The following is an 18,882-nucleotide window of genomic DNA, read 5'->3' as shown; positions in this document are numbered from 1 at the left end:
AGTGGGCGCGCCCCCTGGTGGTCCCCCTTCCAGTATTTCTTCTGCCAATATTTTTTACTCTATAAATTTTTCAGGTCATTTGGAGTTGTGCAGAATAACTATATCTGGTGTAGCCTTTTCCGGTCCAGAATTCTAGCTGTCGGCAATCCCCCTCTTCATGTGAAACTTGCAAAATAAGAGATAAAAGACATAAGAATAGTATCACAAAGTGAAATAAAAGACCCAAAATATAATTAATAAAGTAGAAAAACATGATGCAAAATGGACGTATCAACATAATGAGCATGAAGAATTAAGCTTAGCAAAAGTTTGAGAACTACATAACTTGTTCAATAAGATCAATTTAAGAACGAGAGTTGCAGACTTAACACCCGACCATATATAAAACTCACGAAGACTAAACCACATTATTCTCTCCCTTTGTCATCAATGACCAAAAATGTTGAAGTGGGCAACGAAGCATTCCCATAAGCTGTTGGCGAAGAAGTTGATGCAACTACAACTTCGTCTTCAGGTTGGAGTAGTGGAGCAGTGGGATCAATAGTAGAATCCGGGCGATGCTCAGTCGTCAGGTTAGGCAATGTCGCAATACGACTGTTGTCGACGAGGAGCACAATGTCTTCAAATGAACTATATGTAGAATAGAAGAGAGGCGGAGTGGCACGACCTTCCAGAAGAGTTCCGAAGATAGGTCATCAGGGAATGAATCGGACTCTAGCCGGAGTGGCTATCATCAGGGAGTGTACCCGGACTCTGACCGGAGTGGCTATCGTTGGAGACTATACCCAGACTCTATTCGGGTTCTTCAAAGACATGTCACTCCAAGGGATGTTGCCTTCAACCTTCAAGGGGGAAACTTCCCGCCTTCTAGAAGAGCTTCGATTCCCGGTCTTCTCAGTTGAGCGACCTCCAAGCAATGCAAGTGTCTCCTCTTTAGTTTTTGCTTTTCTATGTAATTTTTTTAGGGGTCCTTAGTTTTTGATCTTTTCTTGCAGGGCTTCGCCGGCTACGTTTCCCGGGCTCCACAACCTGAAGTCAGGCAGCTTAGCAATATCTTTGCCATTTGACAAAGACTGACTCCGGCTCCTGTGTCAAGCAAGGCACCGGGGCACAGAGGGAGAGCTTGCCGCAAATCAACGATGAATTCCAGGCTCCTGAAGAAGAGAATCTGGCCTAGGACGTAGGTGTCGATGGGTTCGATCTGCCCAACTGAATTGGTGATGAAGTTCATCGCCCCAAAAGCAAAGATCTATCCAAGAGCGAAAAGCGACGCATTTGATGTTGGATCCCATCTGTATTTCCGTTATGACTAGCATGACCCGTGCCTAACGCACAACTATCGGTGTCAAATCCGGCAGATCCCTCGATAGAGTGCCGCGACTAGCCGGAAAGCCCAGAGTGAAAGCATGAAGCAGTTTACCCAAGTTTGGGCTCTCACTCTGGAGGTAAAAACCTACTCCTCCTCATGTATATCGGGGTGTACTTAACTTGTATTTTTCTTCCGGAAGGGTGCGCATGTGTATAAGAACCCTCAAAAAGGTAAAAAAAAAAATGAACAGGAATGTTTATGGCAAATTATGTTGTTGCGAGGGTGGCAATTTCCCTTAGCAAGCACAGCAAATCCTGGCAAAAAGTTCAACATGACAAAGATTTACCATGCTTGCTAAAAGAAATTGTCATCTTCGCGACAACATAATTTGCCATCATGGTCATTCAATTTGCCATTCTAAAAAAACTGACATTGATTTGCAGCGAAATTCAAAAAGAAAGATGTGTATACGAACTACAGACGCAAGTAAAAATTCTAGTATTGGAGAGCCGTCTTGTCAAATTTTTCTATATGAACATTTTCCGTCAGTACTTGGACAGAGATAAATGGACAAGACAAGTAGACAACCCCATGTGTTTTGCGCTTGATGGCGATGTGCATGGTATACTAAGCAATTTCGTTTGGTAATACATCGACGCACAAGTAGAAACAACCTTTACATTGAAATATGGCTTATGAATCAAAAAAATAAAAACTGTAGATGATTTGCAACCACACGAACACCGAACTTCTGATATTTCCAAGCGCTCTCTTTGACAGAAAGACTGAAGCTAGTTGCTGGAGTCGCTAAAGTGGAGTGGGTGGCACCGGGAGTTCATTATAGGTTAGAATTTATTAGACCCTGCCTGTGCGAAAAGATTTCTCTCAGGTTGCGGAGCTCACACCCTTCAGAAGTTCTGTACAAACATGTGCTGCAGACCGCAGTTGAAAATGCACGGTCTTGTATTGTACCCCTTCTGTAAACTAATATAAGAGCATTTAGATCACTAAAATAGTGATCTAAACACTCTTATATTAGTTTACGGAGGGAGTATCAAGGTGCATCAAAAGCTGGCTGCCATCCTTGTGAGTGATTTTGGATTTGATCACTCTGTCTTCACTTGATCAGCTGAGTTCTGAGGAAGGTTGTATAGGAGCAACCCAAGCACCAAGACAGCAGCGCCGACCAAAAAGGATGTGCTTAAACTTGTTCCTCCAGGCATGTATGGAAGAGGAAGTGACAGAACGTATATCGAAAGAGGTACTGCAGCGGAAGAAGAAATCAGAAAGTAAGAAATGAATAGGACTGACCACATAGAAGAATCATGTCTAATTGTGTATTTGCACGCACGTGCCATGCGCTAGGTACTTATCAGGGCATATGTGCTAGCACAATACTACGAAATGATTTGCATGCCAAACAAAATGTTTCAATTTTCAAACAGCTTTATCCTGGTACCTTTAACTAAACTACAAAAACCTGTGCCTTGTAGTTATAAGTATGAACCATCATAGTGCTTCTTAAACTATTCAGAGGGAGTGTGTTTTGTTACTGAACCTGCTAGTGTTGCTGTTAGCGAAGCAACCAGTGCTGTAGACATCTTCACCAGATTTAGCACAGAAATGTTGAAGGCCATGTTCATAGTTATGAAGAGCAGTGGTAGCAAAGGGGCTCCAGGACAATCTGAAAACTCAAAACATCAGCACATGATTACGGTATCTTTAGGGAAAATTTCGAATGGCAGCCTCTCAGATTGACGTATAGCTTTTACTAATCAGTGGTCAAGGCATCAAGGTGACAAACAAGGGCCCTTCAACATAATGAACTGCTATATATAGCGACTGTTGTGTTTGTGTATGCCATTCATAACCGAACAATTTGTCCAAGTAAATGAGAAAAGTACGATACTTATTAGTGGAAAGATTCTAGGGAAGGTTTTTTCTCCATCCAACAACAGATTTGAAGTAATACATGGTATACGGAGTACAAGCAATGCTCAACTATTTAGCATCTGAAGATACTACGATTATGGGTAATACTCACCGTTCAGATTACCACCACCAACATTCAGAAAGCATGCAGCACCACGGTTTACATATGCAGGGAGCTCAGTCAATGGAATGCCTTTCAAATTAGAGAGAAACGGCAGGAGTAGCAAAACAAAAAGAGCCTGCATAGTTCAACATAGCAGATTTGGAGTGCACAAATAGGAGAAAAGCCAATGGATTGAGTGACTAAGGATACAACCATGAGAAAACTCCATAGCATCGTAAGATACCAAACAAGACGGTCTGAGTAGCGTTTCTCTTTTCACTAGTGGCTATTAAACCTACAATGTTTTAAAACAGAGATGACTTTAAGCTTACCTGGAATCCTGACCCAAAAGAGTTGACCACAAATATGTCAGGCCGCTTTCCCTGTGTAAAAACAAAGAGAACTAAGGCCATCATGCTTTCAACTCAGAAATAGCTTAAAATAAGAAGAAAAAAATAGGTACAGCGAATATTCACATTAATTATTTCCTGAAATATTTTTATTACGAACCTCAAGGCGTTTTGCACCATCAATGAAAACAAATTCCTGCCACGGTAATAACAAGATTTAGAGTTGGGATAACTGAAAGTTTCATCAGGGGTACACCAGCAAGTCCACTCAACCTTGATTATAGATGCACCAGCCTGACATGCAGATGAAGCCATCAAAACTGCTGGCCAAAAAAACTTGACATCAGACAGAGATGAACCACCGTTTGCTCCACTGCATTCATAAAGTAAAAGCATGGCCAGGAAATACTCAAAATCCAATCAACACATAAATTGCAAGTATTCCACAATCATCATATTAGCAAGATTATAACCATGTACTACCCTATCAGCGTAAAGCCATGGCCATTTCTCAGTCCGCACTTTTTTTTCCGAACTTTTGGTTCATTATTTGTGCATTTTGTCTCGACCACTAACTGTACATCTGAAAGGTTGATCAGATGAGGACACAAGGCTACCAAACCACCCAAGAGGCAAGCCATATATAGGTGATCACACCACAAAAAGCTCCTTTGAGTATTATTCCAATTATAATAAGGTTTTATGGTTATCAGAAGTATCTGGTACATGAGCCTAAAGCAGTGAGCCTTGCTACAGAAAGACACATCTACCCCACTTGCCTTGGATGACTGACTACAATGTATGCTTAAGTAATCAATAGAAGGGGTTAATCAAGTGCAAGTGCTAGTACTCAGCCACAGCACCTTCACATATAGATAAGAGGGTGTTAGCTGCATGTCACTGAAAAATTACATGTTAGAAAACTGCCAGAAAATGTCCTAGCCTTATGCCCTTGATTTTACCGAGAAGTTGGAATGCAGAAAGAAATACTATAATTTTGTATGAGTTGATTGGGTTTGTGCTAATAACTTTCCAAAACAAATTCTAGTCACATTGCGTTCTTTTAGTGGATGGAACCTAAAATATGTCACATAACAATCTTATTTTGTCAGCATTCTACAATATACCATTCCAGTGCATGAAGGTGCTCCAATAAATAGTTAGCAGCTGATAATTCCACCTTATCAGAAGCTTACACGAACATGTCCAATACACAATGCCAATGAATATGTGATGCCCGATATAACAGACAGTTGGAAACAAATCAGTTCAAATTATGAGAACAGTGATGTGAAGTACATAAATTAGTCGTCCAAACAAGGCTAGATGTTCCAATTCATACCTTACTACTGATAGAATTACTCCAGTTGTAACAAGCAAGCATCCAAGAATTTGGTTTGCCCTATATTTCCTTCCCAAAACGATGACTGATAAAATAAGCTGCCATACCAGAAAAGACTGCAAAACAACAGCAAGTGTGTTAAGAGTACCGAGTCTGCACAAAATCACCGAAAGGAAGTACTAATCTTTATGCACAGCTATTAAACCTGGCACTGCAGGTAACAAGATTATCAAAGTAGTACGTGTTGAAAGGACTGAGATATGTAACAGAAGAACAACCTTAAGAGGGATGATAAGAAAATTGGAATAATAAACGAATCCAGGATATTACAAAGATGGGGTATATATGGCACCAAGTTAATACAGGATTGGATGTAAGCAGTACAATAGAATGTTCCTACTTGGCAAAGGATATTAAATACTCAGAAGTCAACATGTGGAGAATTTTAGGCCTGTCAGGCGAAATAAAAACATAGTACCTGAGACAGCACTGGAATAGATGGCCCAGGCAACATAGCTGTGAGCATCGGCAAAATGCAAATACAGAACTCATTTTAGTTACGATCTGAATTGTGAAGAAACCATGGTTCAAGTAATGTATTACCTCCGTCCCAAATTAGTTGTCTTAGATTTGTCTAGATATGAATATATCTAACACTAAAACATGTCTAGATACATCCGTATCTGAACAAATCTGAGTCAACTAATTAGGAATGGAGGGAGTAGCTGTTAAAAAGTGCATTTGAAATACTTAATTCTGAAAGTAAAGTACAAATATCACTGTCAGTAATCACCTGCAGCAGCCATGCCTGAAGCAACACCCATCGCTTCTAGCAGTCCAATTAACATGAAGCGTGATTTTGGAAGCGCTAGCATTTCTTTAGTGACAATACCAGCCTGATATCTTACAAAGAGAATTGAGAAGTAGACTACAACATACCTGCAGAAATTAGCAAGTACACGAGGAGCACTTAGAAAATCGGTTTGTGCATTGACTTCACAGAAATCAGTGTAACAAAAAGGATGCGCAAAAAGAAGTTACACATGCATTATATTATTATTACTCTTATATATAAATAGCATGTAGCACTAAGTGTGAAATTTTGCTGGAATTGAGCTTAGATGTCCATGGAAGCATCAAATTTACCCAAACGTGAGAACTTGCGCGAGGAAGAAGGGGTAATTCTTCATGGGCACGAGCGCAAGCTTGTACAGCACCCGGTTCATCACCGCGAGCGCCACGGTGGCCGCCGCCGCCGCGGTGATCCCCGTGCCAGCGCCACTCTCAGCATCGCTTCCTCCCCCTGAAACCCCAACCGCCGCGGCCGCCCGCGCGCACCGCGTCTCGACGGGCAGCCGCCCGCCACCGCCGCCACGGGCGGTGCCGAGGGCCACGCGGAGCGGCGGAGGCAGGTGGGCGGCGCGGAGGGGGGCCGGGACCCGCCGGCAGCCGTGGCGGAGGAGAGGCGGCGGCGGGCAGGGGAGGGGGGCGGAGAGGAGCAGCGAAATTGGCATGGCGGTCGCGGTGGGGTTTGAAGATTTCGCGGGGGGTTGGTTGGTTGCTTCGCTCCGTTTTTTTTTGTGGACGGCGACACTGCCCGAGTACCAGTTCGCAGGCCGCTGGTTTCTCTGGCCAGTGGGACCCACGGGCTAACCTGCTGGGATTAAACCCCTACCCTGCGGCCGACGCTCCCTCCCGACCCAAACCCCCTCGCCGCGGCGGCGCCTCTCCGATGGACGCCTCCGACGAGCTCCGGTCGCTGGAGGCCACGGGGATCTACCGCCTCGCAGGCTCTCCCGCCGCCTTCGTCGACCCGGTGCGCCTCCTCGGCGAATCCTACCGGCGCTTCCGCCTCGTCCCGTCGGCGTACTACTCCCGAAGCTTCGGCCCGTCGCGGCAGGGAGGCGAAGGGACGGCGCCGTCTCCCGACCGGAAGAAGCGCAAGCGGAAGCGCCAGCCGAAGCCCCGGGAACTCAACGCCGTGGAGCGGATCGCAGAAGCGCGGCACCAGGTGACGATCTGACACATTGGTTTACATTTGTGTTTTCTCATTTACTGATGTTTTACTTTTTCTTTTGCGGGGGTACTGATGTTTTACTTCTTCTAATAGTAGTATATTCCAATGAAAAGGCTTGTGCTCATCAGTAACAAGAACGTTAGTAAACTAGAAACAGTTTAATACGTCATCAGCAAACAAGAAATTTGGGATTGCCATTTTTTAGGATTTTTAGAGAGTATTATGTTATTAACATCTGGTGTCTTGTTAGGTGTTCGTGAAACGGTCATAATCTGCCTATACCAATTGGTAGAGAAATGTACTGAATAGTGTTCTACAGGTATTTTGATGTAATGTTTGGATCTCTTATGGTGTTCCATTTGCTAGGAAGCAAGGCCTTTGCTAATTAGGGCCCATAATTCACTCCTCGAGACGAAAGATCTACTGGAATTCCTTCCGGGGATGATCAAGGGAGATGAATGCCTGCCAAATGTTGAAACTAGTTCTGAGAACAATTTTGTTGAGCTTGGGGCCTCATGGCGAGCACCTTTCTACGAGATGACTATCTGCTTTCAGAAGCCTCTTGGTCAGGTCAAGGCAGGTATAATCAAACCAAAAATTGTACGAGTACTTCTTGATGACCATGTTTACAGAATTATAGGTATGTATGATGCATAAGTGCATAAAGTCCTTCTCTACCATGTTTTAGGTACCTGCAATGTCCAAAAGAGATCCAGTCCATTATTTAATAGGATAGTCAGTGTTGAAGAAAACGATGAGGCAGAAGGAGAATTTCAGAGTAGACTTTATATTTTACCAAAAGGAAGTTGCTTCATGATGGTGAGTTAATCATTCTTTAGTGCAGGTGTCTCACCTAATTTCATCTAAGTGAACAGTCCATCTTTAATTTTTATTTTATCTTTTTGGCATGATGCTGATGATACATAAACTGAAGACTGACTTCACACATGTTCGTGATCTCATTCCTGGTATGTGAATGTAGCATACAAATGTTTTAATATGTTGTATTGATCCTGCTGTGCTTGTTAAGGTTGTATTGGCAGATGTGCTTAATTCGTTTATTTTGTGGATGATGTCCTCTGTCTCCAGATAATCCTAATATAGGGTACAACCTTATAGTTATTGACCCACCTTGGGAGAATGGATGTGTTCGCCAGAAAGAAGTGTAAGCTAACTCTTTCTTTCTTCTTCTTCTGCCAAGCAAGCAAAACTTTAGATTGTCCGGGCTTATTGATGGCTGACTTTCCTGTATTTCTCTTTTTTGTTTATTTGTGACGTGTCTTAATTAGACTACACTGGATTGTTAACTTTGGATTAACTAGTTAAACTCTGGATTGCTATGCTTGAATGTTAGCACAGCTATCTGATATCTGACCTTTTTTTTCGAAAAGAGGGTTTGCCCCGGCCTCTGCATCAGAAAGATGCATACGGCCATATTATTGATAAGCAAAAGGTTACAACAGCTATCTGATATCTGACCTAAATGCATGTTTCTTTTCGCAGTATTCCTATATATTGCATTTTTAATTACAGCTTTTCTTATTTCTTGAAGCCTTCTTTTATATGTATATTTTGTGGTGTCCTATTATTTACGGATGTTTATGATTCACTGACCATGAACCATGTGTGCTGATATCATGTTCTCCTGTAATAAAACCCGATTTGGGGATATGCTTGTTGGTAGTTTCATGGAAACTAAATATTCTCGGACTAAAACGGATCCATCTTCTATTCTTCTCTATTGTTGTCATCTTTTTAATGTAATAATCCCATTTGTGCATGGCCAGCTAGGCATTTTTATGAATTGCAGTTCATTTTTTCAACAATGTATGCCCTAGGTATCCTACACTTCCCAATAGAAATTTGTTGTATCTTCCAGTTCAAGAACTTGCACATCCAGCTGGAGCTCTTCTAGTTTTGTGGATTACAAATCGGGAGAAACTGCGAAGATTTGTTGAGGAAGAATTGCTTCCATCTTGGGGGGTCAAAGACCCCACGGAGTTTTATTGGCTGAAGGTTTGCGGCTAATATCCATGTGCAACCTTTTATCTTTTATAACAATGATTTAATTGACACATTAGTAATTTTACAATGGTGTCATTATTTTTGTGCAATGCGGTCCTGAAATCTCAACAAATCACAGGTGAAGTCGGATGGTTCACTGATTGGCGATCTAGACTTGTTCCATCACAGGCCTTATGAGTGTCTCCTTCTTGGCTACATCAACGTTGTGAGTTCTTTCCTCTAGATTATTTTGCCTTTTTTTTCTTGAATTCAACGTTTGATCTGGACTGTGTACCCTGAAATTGATATATTCTGGTCTCCTGGCTTTCTTCCTGGCAGAATAGAGAAGCTGAGTCAGGATCGAAGTTTAAGGTTCTACAAGGCAGCCAAGTAATTATGAGTGTTCCGGGTGCACACTCAAGGAAACCTCCTCTTCAGAGTATCCTTGCCTGTGATTTGTCACATTATGTCCTGTTTATCTTTTAGTTAATCATCTGCAATGAAGCATCTGTCCTGTCGAGCGGCTAGCGAGGGGCTCCCGCGACCCGCGCTAGGGTTCCTCCCCACCGCCGCCCCCCTGCCCTCCTCCCCGTCTCGGCCCCCCTCCTCCTTCATCTTCCTTCGCCGCCTCCGGCGTGCCCGGGTGGCGCCGGCGGCGGTGGACGTCCCTTCCCGGTGCGCCTGGAGGGGGAGTCGGGGCTCCCTCCTGCCCGGCGGTGGTGCTGCTCGGCTGGCGGCGGTGAGGCCCGGCGGGAGTTTTGCGGGCCTCGGGTTCCCTCGACGCGGCGGCGTGGCCGTTGGCTGCGGGGCGGCGCGGTGGGCGGCTGGCCGGCGGCGCCCGCTCGGCCCAGATCTGGGCCCTTTTGGGCCCCATCTGGGCTGGGGCGGGCTTGCGGTCCGGGGTGCGACGGTGTGGCTCTTTGGTGGTGAGACAAGGGGGCCGTGGCTGCGGTGGAGGTGGCTCCGGCGGCCGGCGTGCTGCAGCGTGGCTACAGGGACTGTCCGGACCCATTGGGGTCCGGCCGGGCCGGTGGTGGCCTGGCAAGTCTCGGTGGAGGTTGTTCCCTCCTGTCGGCTGCGTTGCGGTTGCCTTCGAGCCTGGTGTCTTCTCGTCCTACCTCCAGGTCTTGTGTTGGTGGCCTCAGTGAAACGGTGAAAATGGTGTGGTATCCGTGGTGGCACAGGCTGGTGGGCGGCATGTTGGGCGGTGCGCTTCCGATTGTCTGAGGTGGCGGTGGTGGTTTCGGGGCGGGAGAAATCTCTGGCGGCTCGTTCGCCACCAGCGCGGCTGCGCCCGTGGGCCTTGCGGGACCCTCCTGAGGGGCGTCGGTGATACCCCCTTCCCCACTGCCATCCGCGTATCGGGGGAAACCCTAGGACTTGTCCGGGCAGCAGCGGCGTTGTCGTCGCATTTCTTCATGAAGATGTTGCTTGGTACGCAAGGCTTCGGAGTGCTTGGCGGGCGGTGGTTCTTCTCCGGTGGGTGCAGCGGGTGTCGGTCATCTTTGCTTAGTTGAGCTGCCGGCGTCGGCATTTGTTTCTTCTTGTTTCTTTCTCTTCTTTTTCTTTTGGGCTTGTTTGTACTGCGGCCCCAGCAAGCTGGTTGTATCGGTTGAACGTTGCTTTATAATCTAAAGCGGGGGGAAGCCCTTTTTCGCATCTGTCCTGTCGTAAATGCAATGCAGCTCTTTTTATAGTGGCAGTATGATTTATGGCCAATCCTTAACCTGCAAAAGAAATTCTTTCAGAATATATTCCTGGTCCGAAGCCTCCAAGGTGCATAGAGCTTTTTGCAAGAGAATTGGGTTCCGGATGGACCTCGTGGGGAAACGAGCCGCTCCATTTCCAGGATTCAATGTACTTTTCAAAGAAGTAAATTGATACTACTAGACAAGAGCATGGTATGCACAGTTGAACAATTGCTGTATCGATGTAATGCTTTTGTCTTGTAGCATTATGTCTCGTGTGTTTTCTGTAAATAGCTAATTTCTTTCGGTTCTCTTATAATTCCCAGTCATGCCTCGCATTTTACACTGCTGTGTTTAGACTCTCTTATTACTAACTGACCGTATCATGCCTTGTTGCTTCTTCAGGTGGTGATGAACACCTGCTGCTGGATTTCGCATAGCGCTACACTGCATTTTGGACACTGGTTACCACTTACCACTAGTTGGTACGGAATGGCAAGTTGGCAACTAACGAGGTGCAGTTTTGTCAAAAGTTGGTAGGTTCGATTTGAACTAGTCTCTAAGCTTGACTGAAGGACGATCCACATTACAGTGCCGTTCACCACAGAACTGTATCCCGCTGCTGCTTCTGTTCCCTGCTGCAGTGATCAAAAGTTGCCACCAAAAACTTGAATTGTGCTCAAGGTCTTAGTGACTGGTCTGTCGATCTAACATGAACCCTGGTCCATTCTTGAAGGGAACATTTGGATGTAGATTGTTCATCCTCTTGGAGCAAAACGATTCCCTGGTGCTGAAAGATACTGGGACCAATGCTTGTGCCCGCATCCTTGTGTTGTGTGTACACTCTTCTCCGTTTCCTTGTACAGAATGCGTATTCCCTCTTCGAGTAGAAGAAGCCGTTGTCGCTGCTGCCGACGAGAACCACGTAGGAGCCGGCTCGGTGCGGACGTGCGCTGCGCGCAAGCCGGATGGTGGAAACGACAGGGAGGTGAGGTCCGGCTACGTGTGTGGGTGTGCGTGTGGGTAGTGGGGCGGTGCATGGCAACGCAACGCTTGCGCGTAACGGTACGAGGCGTCGGGGCCAAGCCACGGCCACCCTCGTTCGTGCCGAGGCCGTTGCACCCGCACCCGTACCAACTCCGTGGCCGCGTAACGGATCCGTCGTCATTTCGCCGCTCGTTTCAAACCCTCATTAGCCGCTCGCTCTTCAGGTCTGCGTCCATCTACATGCGCCTGCTTCCGAATCGTTGCAAGCTCCGTCGATCAGTTGGCACTTCAGACATGCCGGGCGTCAAGTCGGAGTCTCCGGCGAGCGGCTTGCCGGCGCTCCCGCGCATCCGCACCACTCGCCCTGCTGCGGCCTATTCCAAGGCAGCAAGAGCCAAGGCGCGGGCAAGCACAAAGGCGGAAGCAGAGGAGAAGCGGCACAATGGTGGTAGGGGGGCGTGTGGGAGCTCACCGGAGCTGGAGAAGAGGAGGTGCTCCTGGATCACGGCCAACTCTGGTGACAAACTTCGATTGCTCCCTGCTTCGTTTCGTTACGTTTCCACTGTTCCCTAGAGTCCGTAATTTTGATCTGTGAACTCCATGATATGAAGTATATACTTTATCAGTTATCACAAGCATGTGATTTCTCAATTTTGAGCACGCACGCCATGAGGGTGCAGTACACATATAACTTCTTCTTTTTTTGAAACTTACACATATAACTTCTGATGATGCATGGTACATAACTTCTGTAGAACCCCTCTACGTTGCATTCCATGATGAAGAATGGGGAGCACCGGTGCACGATGACCGTAAGTTGTTTGAGCTGCTCACCTTATCACAAGCCTTAGCTGAGCTCTCCTGGCCTGTAATTTTGAGCAAGAGGGATGAGTTCAGGGAGATGATTGATGGTTTCTACAATGCATCCGTGTGTGGCTGCACGGACAAGAAGATAAACCAGCTGTCCAAATCAAACGGAAGCACGTTGTTGTCACAGCAAAAGATGCGAGCTGTGGCTGCAAACGCCAAGCAAATTCAAAAGGCAAGTTTTGTTTATGGTGAATTCAAATGGTAAAATGAATATTTACAAAATTTCCTCTAATTTATCGCTGAATGAGGACATATAAATCATTATCATTTTCATTCCTCCAACCAATCATAAGGGCCTCTTTGATTCATAGGATTTCCAAAACGTGGGATTAGAGTGGCATGTCATTTTGAATCCTATAGGATTGTATGAGTGTTTGATTGTGCATAGGAAAAACATAGGATTCTCTTAAAGATGTTTGAGAGGATGAAAAATTTCCTATGAAATCTAGTGCAAATAAATCCTCTGAAAAAATTCCCGTGGTTTACAATCCTATGAATCAAACAACACACGTAGTAAATATTCCTAAGGATTTCAATCCTCCAAAAAATTCCTTGGAATCCTTTGAATCAAAGAAGCCCTAAAATGTTACAGCAGACTAGCTTCTTTCGAAATAAAATGAAGCCATGTCGCACCCACTCAATAAAAGCCCAACAAGCCTTTGAATTTGCTATGGGCCATATGGCCCATACCTTGTGTGCTTTCAGAGTTTCAGATTCTGCACAATGTGACACTCGCATCAGTATTAGTATCGTACTGTAATATACAGTCATCAATTGCTTTTCAGAAGTACACAACTGTTCGAACTGTTCTCAAACCGAATGCTTATAACTCGAACAATGTGACACTCGCATCAGTATTAGTATCGTACTGTAATATACAGTCATCAATTGCTTTTCAGAAGTACACAACTGTTCGAACTGTTCTCAAACCGAATGCTTATAACTCGAACACCACCACCACTATATGCTATACTTATCATTTCTTGCTTGGATACTTGGACTAATGCTACTCATGAATTATACCACTATTTTGCAACCTGTATAGTATCCGTTTGGCAAAACAGATTCAGTGGTTTCTTCGAACAAAATCGACCCTTGGGTTTCACAACTTCTGGCGTACCAATAATATCCTCGCTATCGCCAATGACTATCTGCAGGTAGTTCGTGAATTCGGATCGTTCGACAACTACTGCTGGAGCTTCGTGAACCACAGGCCCATCACAAACGGCTTCCGCTACGCTCGCCAAGTGCCCACCAAGACGCCCAAATCTGAGGCTATGAGCAAGGACCTGATGCGGCGAGGGTTCCAGTGCGTCGGCCCCACGACGGTCTACTCCTTCATGCAGGTCGCCGGCATCGTGAACGACCACCTACGGTGCTGCTTCAGGTTTGATCAGGCTGGCAGCCAGCCCAAGGCCGCCGAGGAGAACATGAGAGCCGATATAAGATTGGGGTCTCCCGCTTCAGAGGATTCAGAGATCAGCGAGGTGTAGTTAGGTCTCTGAACTTGCTCATCTTGTGTTTACCTTCCGTCAGACATGGCAGTTGGTTTGGCAGTGCATTTTGTGGTGTGACTGGTGTCAGGTCACTTGTAGTGTGAGTACATTATAGATTGTACAAAATGGTGAGACATGGTGCATGGTCAAGGTGTGGTTTGCTTTCTTAATTGCATGTAAAGCATCTGTATTGTGGAGTGTAAAATCGGTTGGCCATCATGCATGTATATATACTACACACAACATACATCACACATCATACAGTAAGCAGTGTGGTGTGGTTTTCTGACTATTTGCACCCGTATCTGTGCGCAAACGATGATGACAATTATCCATTTCTATGGTTGTTCTTTTGACTCCTAAATGTAGCGTATGAGCTTATTGTTGCGTCGACATGGCAACGATGCATTCGTCAGCCCTTATGTCACACACTTGCCTTGTATGGCAAAATCACAAGATAAAGTTTGTTCCCTAGAGAAATGAACCCCTAAACAAACAAGCTAACCGTACCAACAAGAAAGTTCCACCACCTTTCATCCATCCATTCATCAAGTTGTTGTTAATTAGGCAACTAGAGTGACTAAGAAACACGTCCCTCCCTAAACTAATCACGGCACGATGGCCACGTTTCGCCTCGCCGTGGCCGTGATCACCTTCCTTAAACCTCTCTCGCACATAACCCCTTTCTTTAACCCTACACTTGGGGGCACTACTTAAACATTGGAATCAAATCATTTTGCCAAAAGAAATGTGTACCACACTCCTCGAGGGCGGCATCCTCGGTGTGCGTGCGCCGGGGTCGCTCCCTCCGCTCACACGGGCGGTGCGCCTTCCGGTGCACGTGTCGCTCTTCGGAGGGGCCAGGTCGGCAAACACGAGCCCATGCCATTGACACGCAATGACAGAGGAGCGCTTGTGGTGTGGCCGAAGCTGAGCTCCACAAAGCTAACGTGATTGTTTAATTAGCGCTAATGAGGCTTTGTCCGGATGTTTCCCGGCGCGCTGGTCCCCTACCTAGGAGCGGGCTAGCCTCATCCTTTGCCCGATTCATTGGTTGGTGCTTAAGCTTTACTATCATGCAACTGGGATTAGTTTACTGCACTCTAGACATTAGGTTAAGGGAGGAGAAAAGGAGAGAGCACAATCCTAACAAACTATATCATGGGCCGAAGCATGCCATGTGTGCTGGTTCTAGTCTAGCTGCCACTGCCAGCCTTGGGGGTGAAGCTTCGAGCGCTTGCCGTCCAATGGATGGATCGATGCCGCGCGCGCTCCCCTAAAATGTGGCGCCTTTTATGGGAAAGCATGCACGCAAGATGGCCGGCCATGATTCCGGTTAAACTTGGCATTAGCGCTGCTGTCAGTAGAGAAACAAAGCATCGAGTTTACACCTGTTGCCGCGATGCCGCGCTCCTCCGCTTCTACTAGTACCGAGGTTAATTACGCACACATGTGTCGCGCCCTAGGTGGAGCCGGGGGTGGAGGGCCTCTCACAAGTTGAAACGTACGTTGTCTCCCTCTGTGGAGTACTGATCTCAAAACTGCAGCTATGGACAAAAAGACATGTTACGGCGGACACAGAGAGACGTACCAGTACATACATATTTCGATATTTCGGAATTCGGATTCGGCTAACTAGCTAGTCTTCTGGCGCTTGCAGAGATATACAATAGGTTTTTTTGGCGCGGTAATAATTAACCACCTACTGTGACAGCGGCGTGCCTTGTCCTGACCAATTGACCAAGCTTGGGGAAGACACATTGACTGACTCGACGGCGATCGGTCGGTCGGTCATGGATGGCAAAGCTTGGCGCGAAATTAGCTAGCTGCACGCGCGAGGAAACGACGAGGGCAGCGACCGGCTAGCTATACTAACCTAAGCGAGGAGGCCTTTTAAAATAACCCTGGCGATTAGTGGCGCTATCGCGCAAAAGGCCACGGGGGAGATCGGCCGTATCAAGCCCGCACTGTCACGCGCGCGCCCCTCGAGGAGGGCCAAGAGTGTGCGTACCCTACGTCGCTGCTGCCTGCTGCCCCGTTCGGCGTGCACATGCACGCCAGGAGACGGCTGCCCAATCAAATCGTAAAATGGATTTGATTTCGTCAAAGCGCCTACTAAGGCCTAGCCCTAGCAAAGCTTTTGCTGCAAATTGCGACGAGGTTGAGCCTTGACCGCTTGTTCGACCGGAAAGCGTGGTTAGATTAGGCGAGGTAGGCGAGCCTGTGTCAGAGCTAGCCGTGGCCCGAGGAGATTAGGTTTGGGTGGTCACCATGGTGTAATGTAATCCTCGCTCGATTTGATTAGGGGTGTTGTTAGTGAGTGATCAGCGGGCTGATTAACATATGGCGTCGGGATCCCGCAAGTTGGAGATGGGGAAACAGGAGCGGGAGGTGTCTGAGATAAGGATGGCAGTGGCAGCGCATAGTTTAAGCCCAAAGCTAGAGCCAGCTCTGGCTAGCCAATGGAGTAGTACCAACCTTGATTAGTTAAGTGCATAATTGAGCGATTCTGCGTGGTGTGCGTGATGCCAAAGGGGAGCCAAAGTACGAGGGCATAGCCGTAGCCATAGGCATGTGACAAGGAATCACTGGCCGCCCCGCATTACTAGTTTAGCATCCAATTCCAAACGGCCGGTGCGTCGACAGAGCTCTCAGGTTTTTGTTCATACACACACACACCCCTCAAACATGTCGATTTTGGATAATGGAAGGCTTTAGTTTTGCAAATATTTCCTTCGTCCTAAAATACTTGTCTCTAAAATGAATGTATCTCGACTTATTTTAGTTATAAATAAATCTATTTTATTCATTTCTAGGACAATTATTTTCGGACGAAGGGAGTAAAATTGAAAGCTGTTGAAGGTAGCTAGACTTTGTGGCTTTAGTGTGAGGTGCAAAATGAAAAGTCCAAAGCTGGCTACTGTGTAAGCTAAGTGAAGCTTGTGGAGGAAATAACCGTGCCCTAAGCAAAGCTAATCAATCAGCACTGGTGTGGTCGACCACATCGGTGATCCTTGTCTGGCGTCCAAACCACGGGGGTGGCCTGATTGATTGGCCGGTGGGCGGTCGACGTGGAGCGAGGTTGGCAACTATGGGGGGTGGCTGCACGTGAAACGCCGACGAATCGTACGCCACCTTTGGGCAGTCGACCAGGCCGGCGCGCGCAGGTCCAAACCTTATCCCGATCGTAGTACGAGCCACGTGACGGCTAATTGGGCTTTGCTCTCAGGCTCGGAGGTGATTTGCCCAAAGCGCAGACACATGTGCGAGCCATGCACGCTCTGATTAGCTAAGTGATCTTCATCTGATTGTGGACGTAAAAGGGCGGGCTAGATTTGGACTATACCGGTGTGGCGTCAATCAACCTCTCTCTTCTCAATGCGTGTCGACCGTCCTACCGGATTGGAAAGCGCATATGACCATTTTTCTCTTCTTTTTTGATTGAAATTGAATAGTATAACGATTCTTCGCTCGTACGTAAGAGTTTAAGCTTAGCCGCGGGTGCTGCGTGCTACGTACATCTTACTTTTGAGCGCTGCCAATACTTTCTCGCACGCCTCGTGCCTCCTTTAGGCTTTTGCGCAAGGTATTAGTCGTGCACCTTAGTTGCTACTAGTACCGATGATTACAGTGAATCTTAATTATCCCCTCCGTCTACAAAAAAGGTCTATAAATTTTACTGACCTCAAACGGTCCATAGTTTGACCATGTGATGTAGGAAAAATCATCAACAACTATACAATACCGACTAGATCAATATAGATATGTTTTATTGCGTATGTAATGATATTACATTTGGTCTGTAGTTCTTGATAGTTTTCTTAGAAACTCGGTCAAATTTTGCATTGTTTAACTTCAGACAAATTTTACTGGCCTTCTTTTCACAAATAGAGGGAGTACCTCCAATGATTTCTTACCAGCATGTATATTCATGCTTAACTCTGCGGAGAAATTTACCACCAAGAAAGTCTCCCTTAAAAAAATGTACATTTTTAAGTTGATTATTTTTATTTTTGTGTCTAAATCGACTATGAAAAAAATATAAATTCGGCTTAGTAAAATAGGCAACATGCACCCTTTAAGAATTAAGAAATGCAGCTATATGAAAAGGTTTCACTAAACAAAAGTTGTACTTGTAAAAAAGAAACTCACTGTTTTCACACACAAAAAAACTCACAAGACAGAAAATTAGGAAAACCGAAAAATAAACGTAGGCAATCACTAGAAGTTGAATATACTATAGTAGACTGTAAAAAACACTCATTGAATAGTCCAAGTCAAGGCAATCAACCAAGGACCCTAAAGTGAAGGCCATCAACTGCTACGTAGTACCGCGGTCCGTTCGACAGCTGACGGATATATAGAAGACAAGTGAAAGTGTACTGCTCATATTCCCCGCAGCAATTAGTTATGCACCCATGCTATCGGCACATGTATACGTGACAGCTCGACCTATATCTAGACGTACCTACAAGCTACGGTAGATCGATCGACTTGACCACTCTCTCCCGCCCCGCGCTCTTTTGAATTGTCTTCTCTAGGAGTCTAGGAGGACCCAGGTGTGCCTAATCATATATTTTCTTTTCGTATGGTAATAATATGTGTCTCATTCATATTATAAAGATCAATATATAAATCATGTAACAACATATATGAGAAAACTGAAAAAATAGTAAAACATCTCTGAGCTTGGCATAAACGCCCGTCATTTGCCCCCGGCACCACCACAACCCGCGGCGAAGCTAGCAGAGAACGGCGGAGGGGGCTAATCAGTAAATATGATT

At 45.9% G+C, this 18,882-nt stretch overlaps 3 protein-coding genes across 3 annotated transcripts; 2 read left to right on the top strand and 1 right to left on the bottom strand.

Moving 5' to 3' along the window:
• Positions 1 to 1,903: 1,903 nt before the first annotated feature.
• LOC119284773 (protein CLT2, chloroplastic-like) lies at positions 1,904 to 6,550 on the bottom strand. The gene is made up of 11 exons (XM_037563938.1): positions 6,183 to 6,550; positions 5,830 to 5,975; positions 5,515 to 5,552; positions 5,037 to 5,152; positions 3,968 to 4,067; positions 3,855 to 3,890; positions 3,677 to 3,727; positions 3,354 to 3,480; positions 2,868 to 2,993; positions 2,364 to 2,573; positions 1,904 to 2,280 (listed from the first exon to the last, which is right to left on the bottom strand). The coding sequence occupies exons 1-10, from the start codon at positions 6,548 to 6,550 to the stop codon at positions 2,416 to 2,418; spliced, it is 1,266 nt and encodes a 421-aa protein (XP_037419835.1). The 3' UTR covers positions 1,904 to 2,280; positions 2,364 to 2,415.
• Positions 6,551 to 6,650: 100 nt separating this feature from the next.
• On the top strand, positions 6,651 to 11,582 carry LOC119284774 (methyltransferase-like protein 2). Its single transcript, XM_037563939.1, has 10 exons — positions 6,651 to 7,047; positions 7,420 to 7,633; positions 7,742 to 7,872; positions 7,988 to 8,021; positions 8,143 to 8,218; positions 8,892 to 9,069; positions 9,197 to 9,283; positions 9,397 to 9,496; positions 10,794 to 10,958; positions 11,151 to 11,582. The coding sequence occupies exons 1-9, from the start codon at positions 6,769 to 6,771 to the stop codon at positions 10,931 to 10,933; spliced, it is 1,239 nt and encodes a 412-aa protein (XP_037419836.1). The 5' UTR covers positions 6,651 to 6,768; the 3' UTR covers positions 10,934 to 10,958; positions 11,151 to 11,582.
• Positions 11,583 to 11,848: 266 nt separating this feature from the next.
• Positions 11,849 to 14,325, top strand: LOC119284775 (probable GMP synthase [glutamine-hydrolyzing]). The gene is made up of 3 exons (XM_037563940.1): positions 11,849 to 12,249; positions 12,488 to 12,774; positions 13,760 to 14,325. The coding sequence occupies exons 1-3, from the start codon at positions 11,973 to 11,975 to the stop codon at positions 14,093 to 14,095; spliced, it is 900 nt and encodes a 299-aa protein (XP_037419837.1). The 5' UTR covers positions 11,849 to 11,972; the 3' UTR covers positions 14,096 to 14,325.
• The last annotated feature ends 4,557 nt before the right edge of the window (positions 14,326 to 18,882 follow it).

Source organism: Triticum dicoccoides, chromosome 4A (assembly GCF_002162155.2).
Source record: "Triticum dicoccoides isolate Atlit2015 ecotype Zavitan chromosome 4A, WEW_v2.0, whole genome shotgun sequence".
NCBI classification, from domain to species: Eukaryota; Viridiplantae; Streptophyta; class Magnoliopsida; order Poales; family Poaceae; genus Triticum; species Triticum dicoccoides.
The sequence above is the reverse complement of the archived record's forward strand: the minus strand, read 5'-3'. Positions and strand labels throughout refer to the sequence as shown.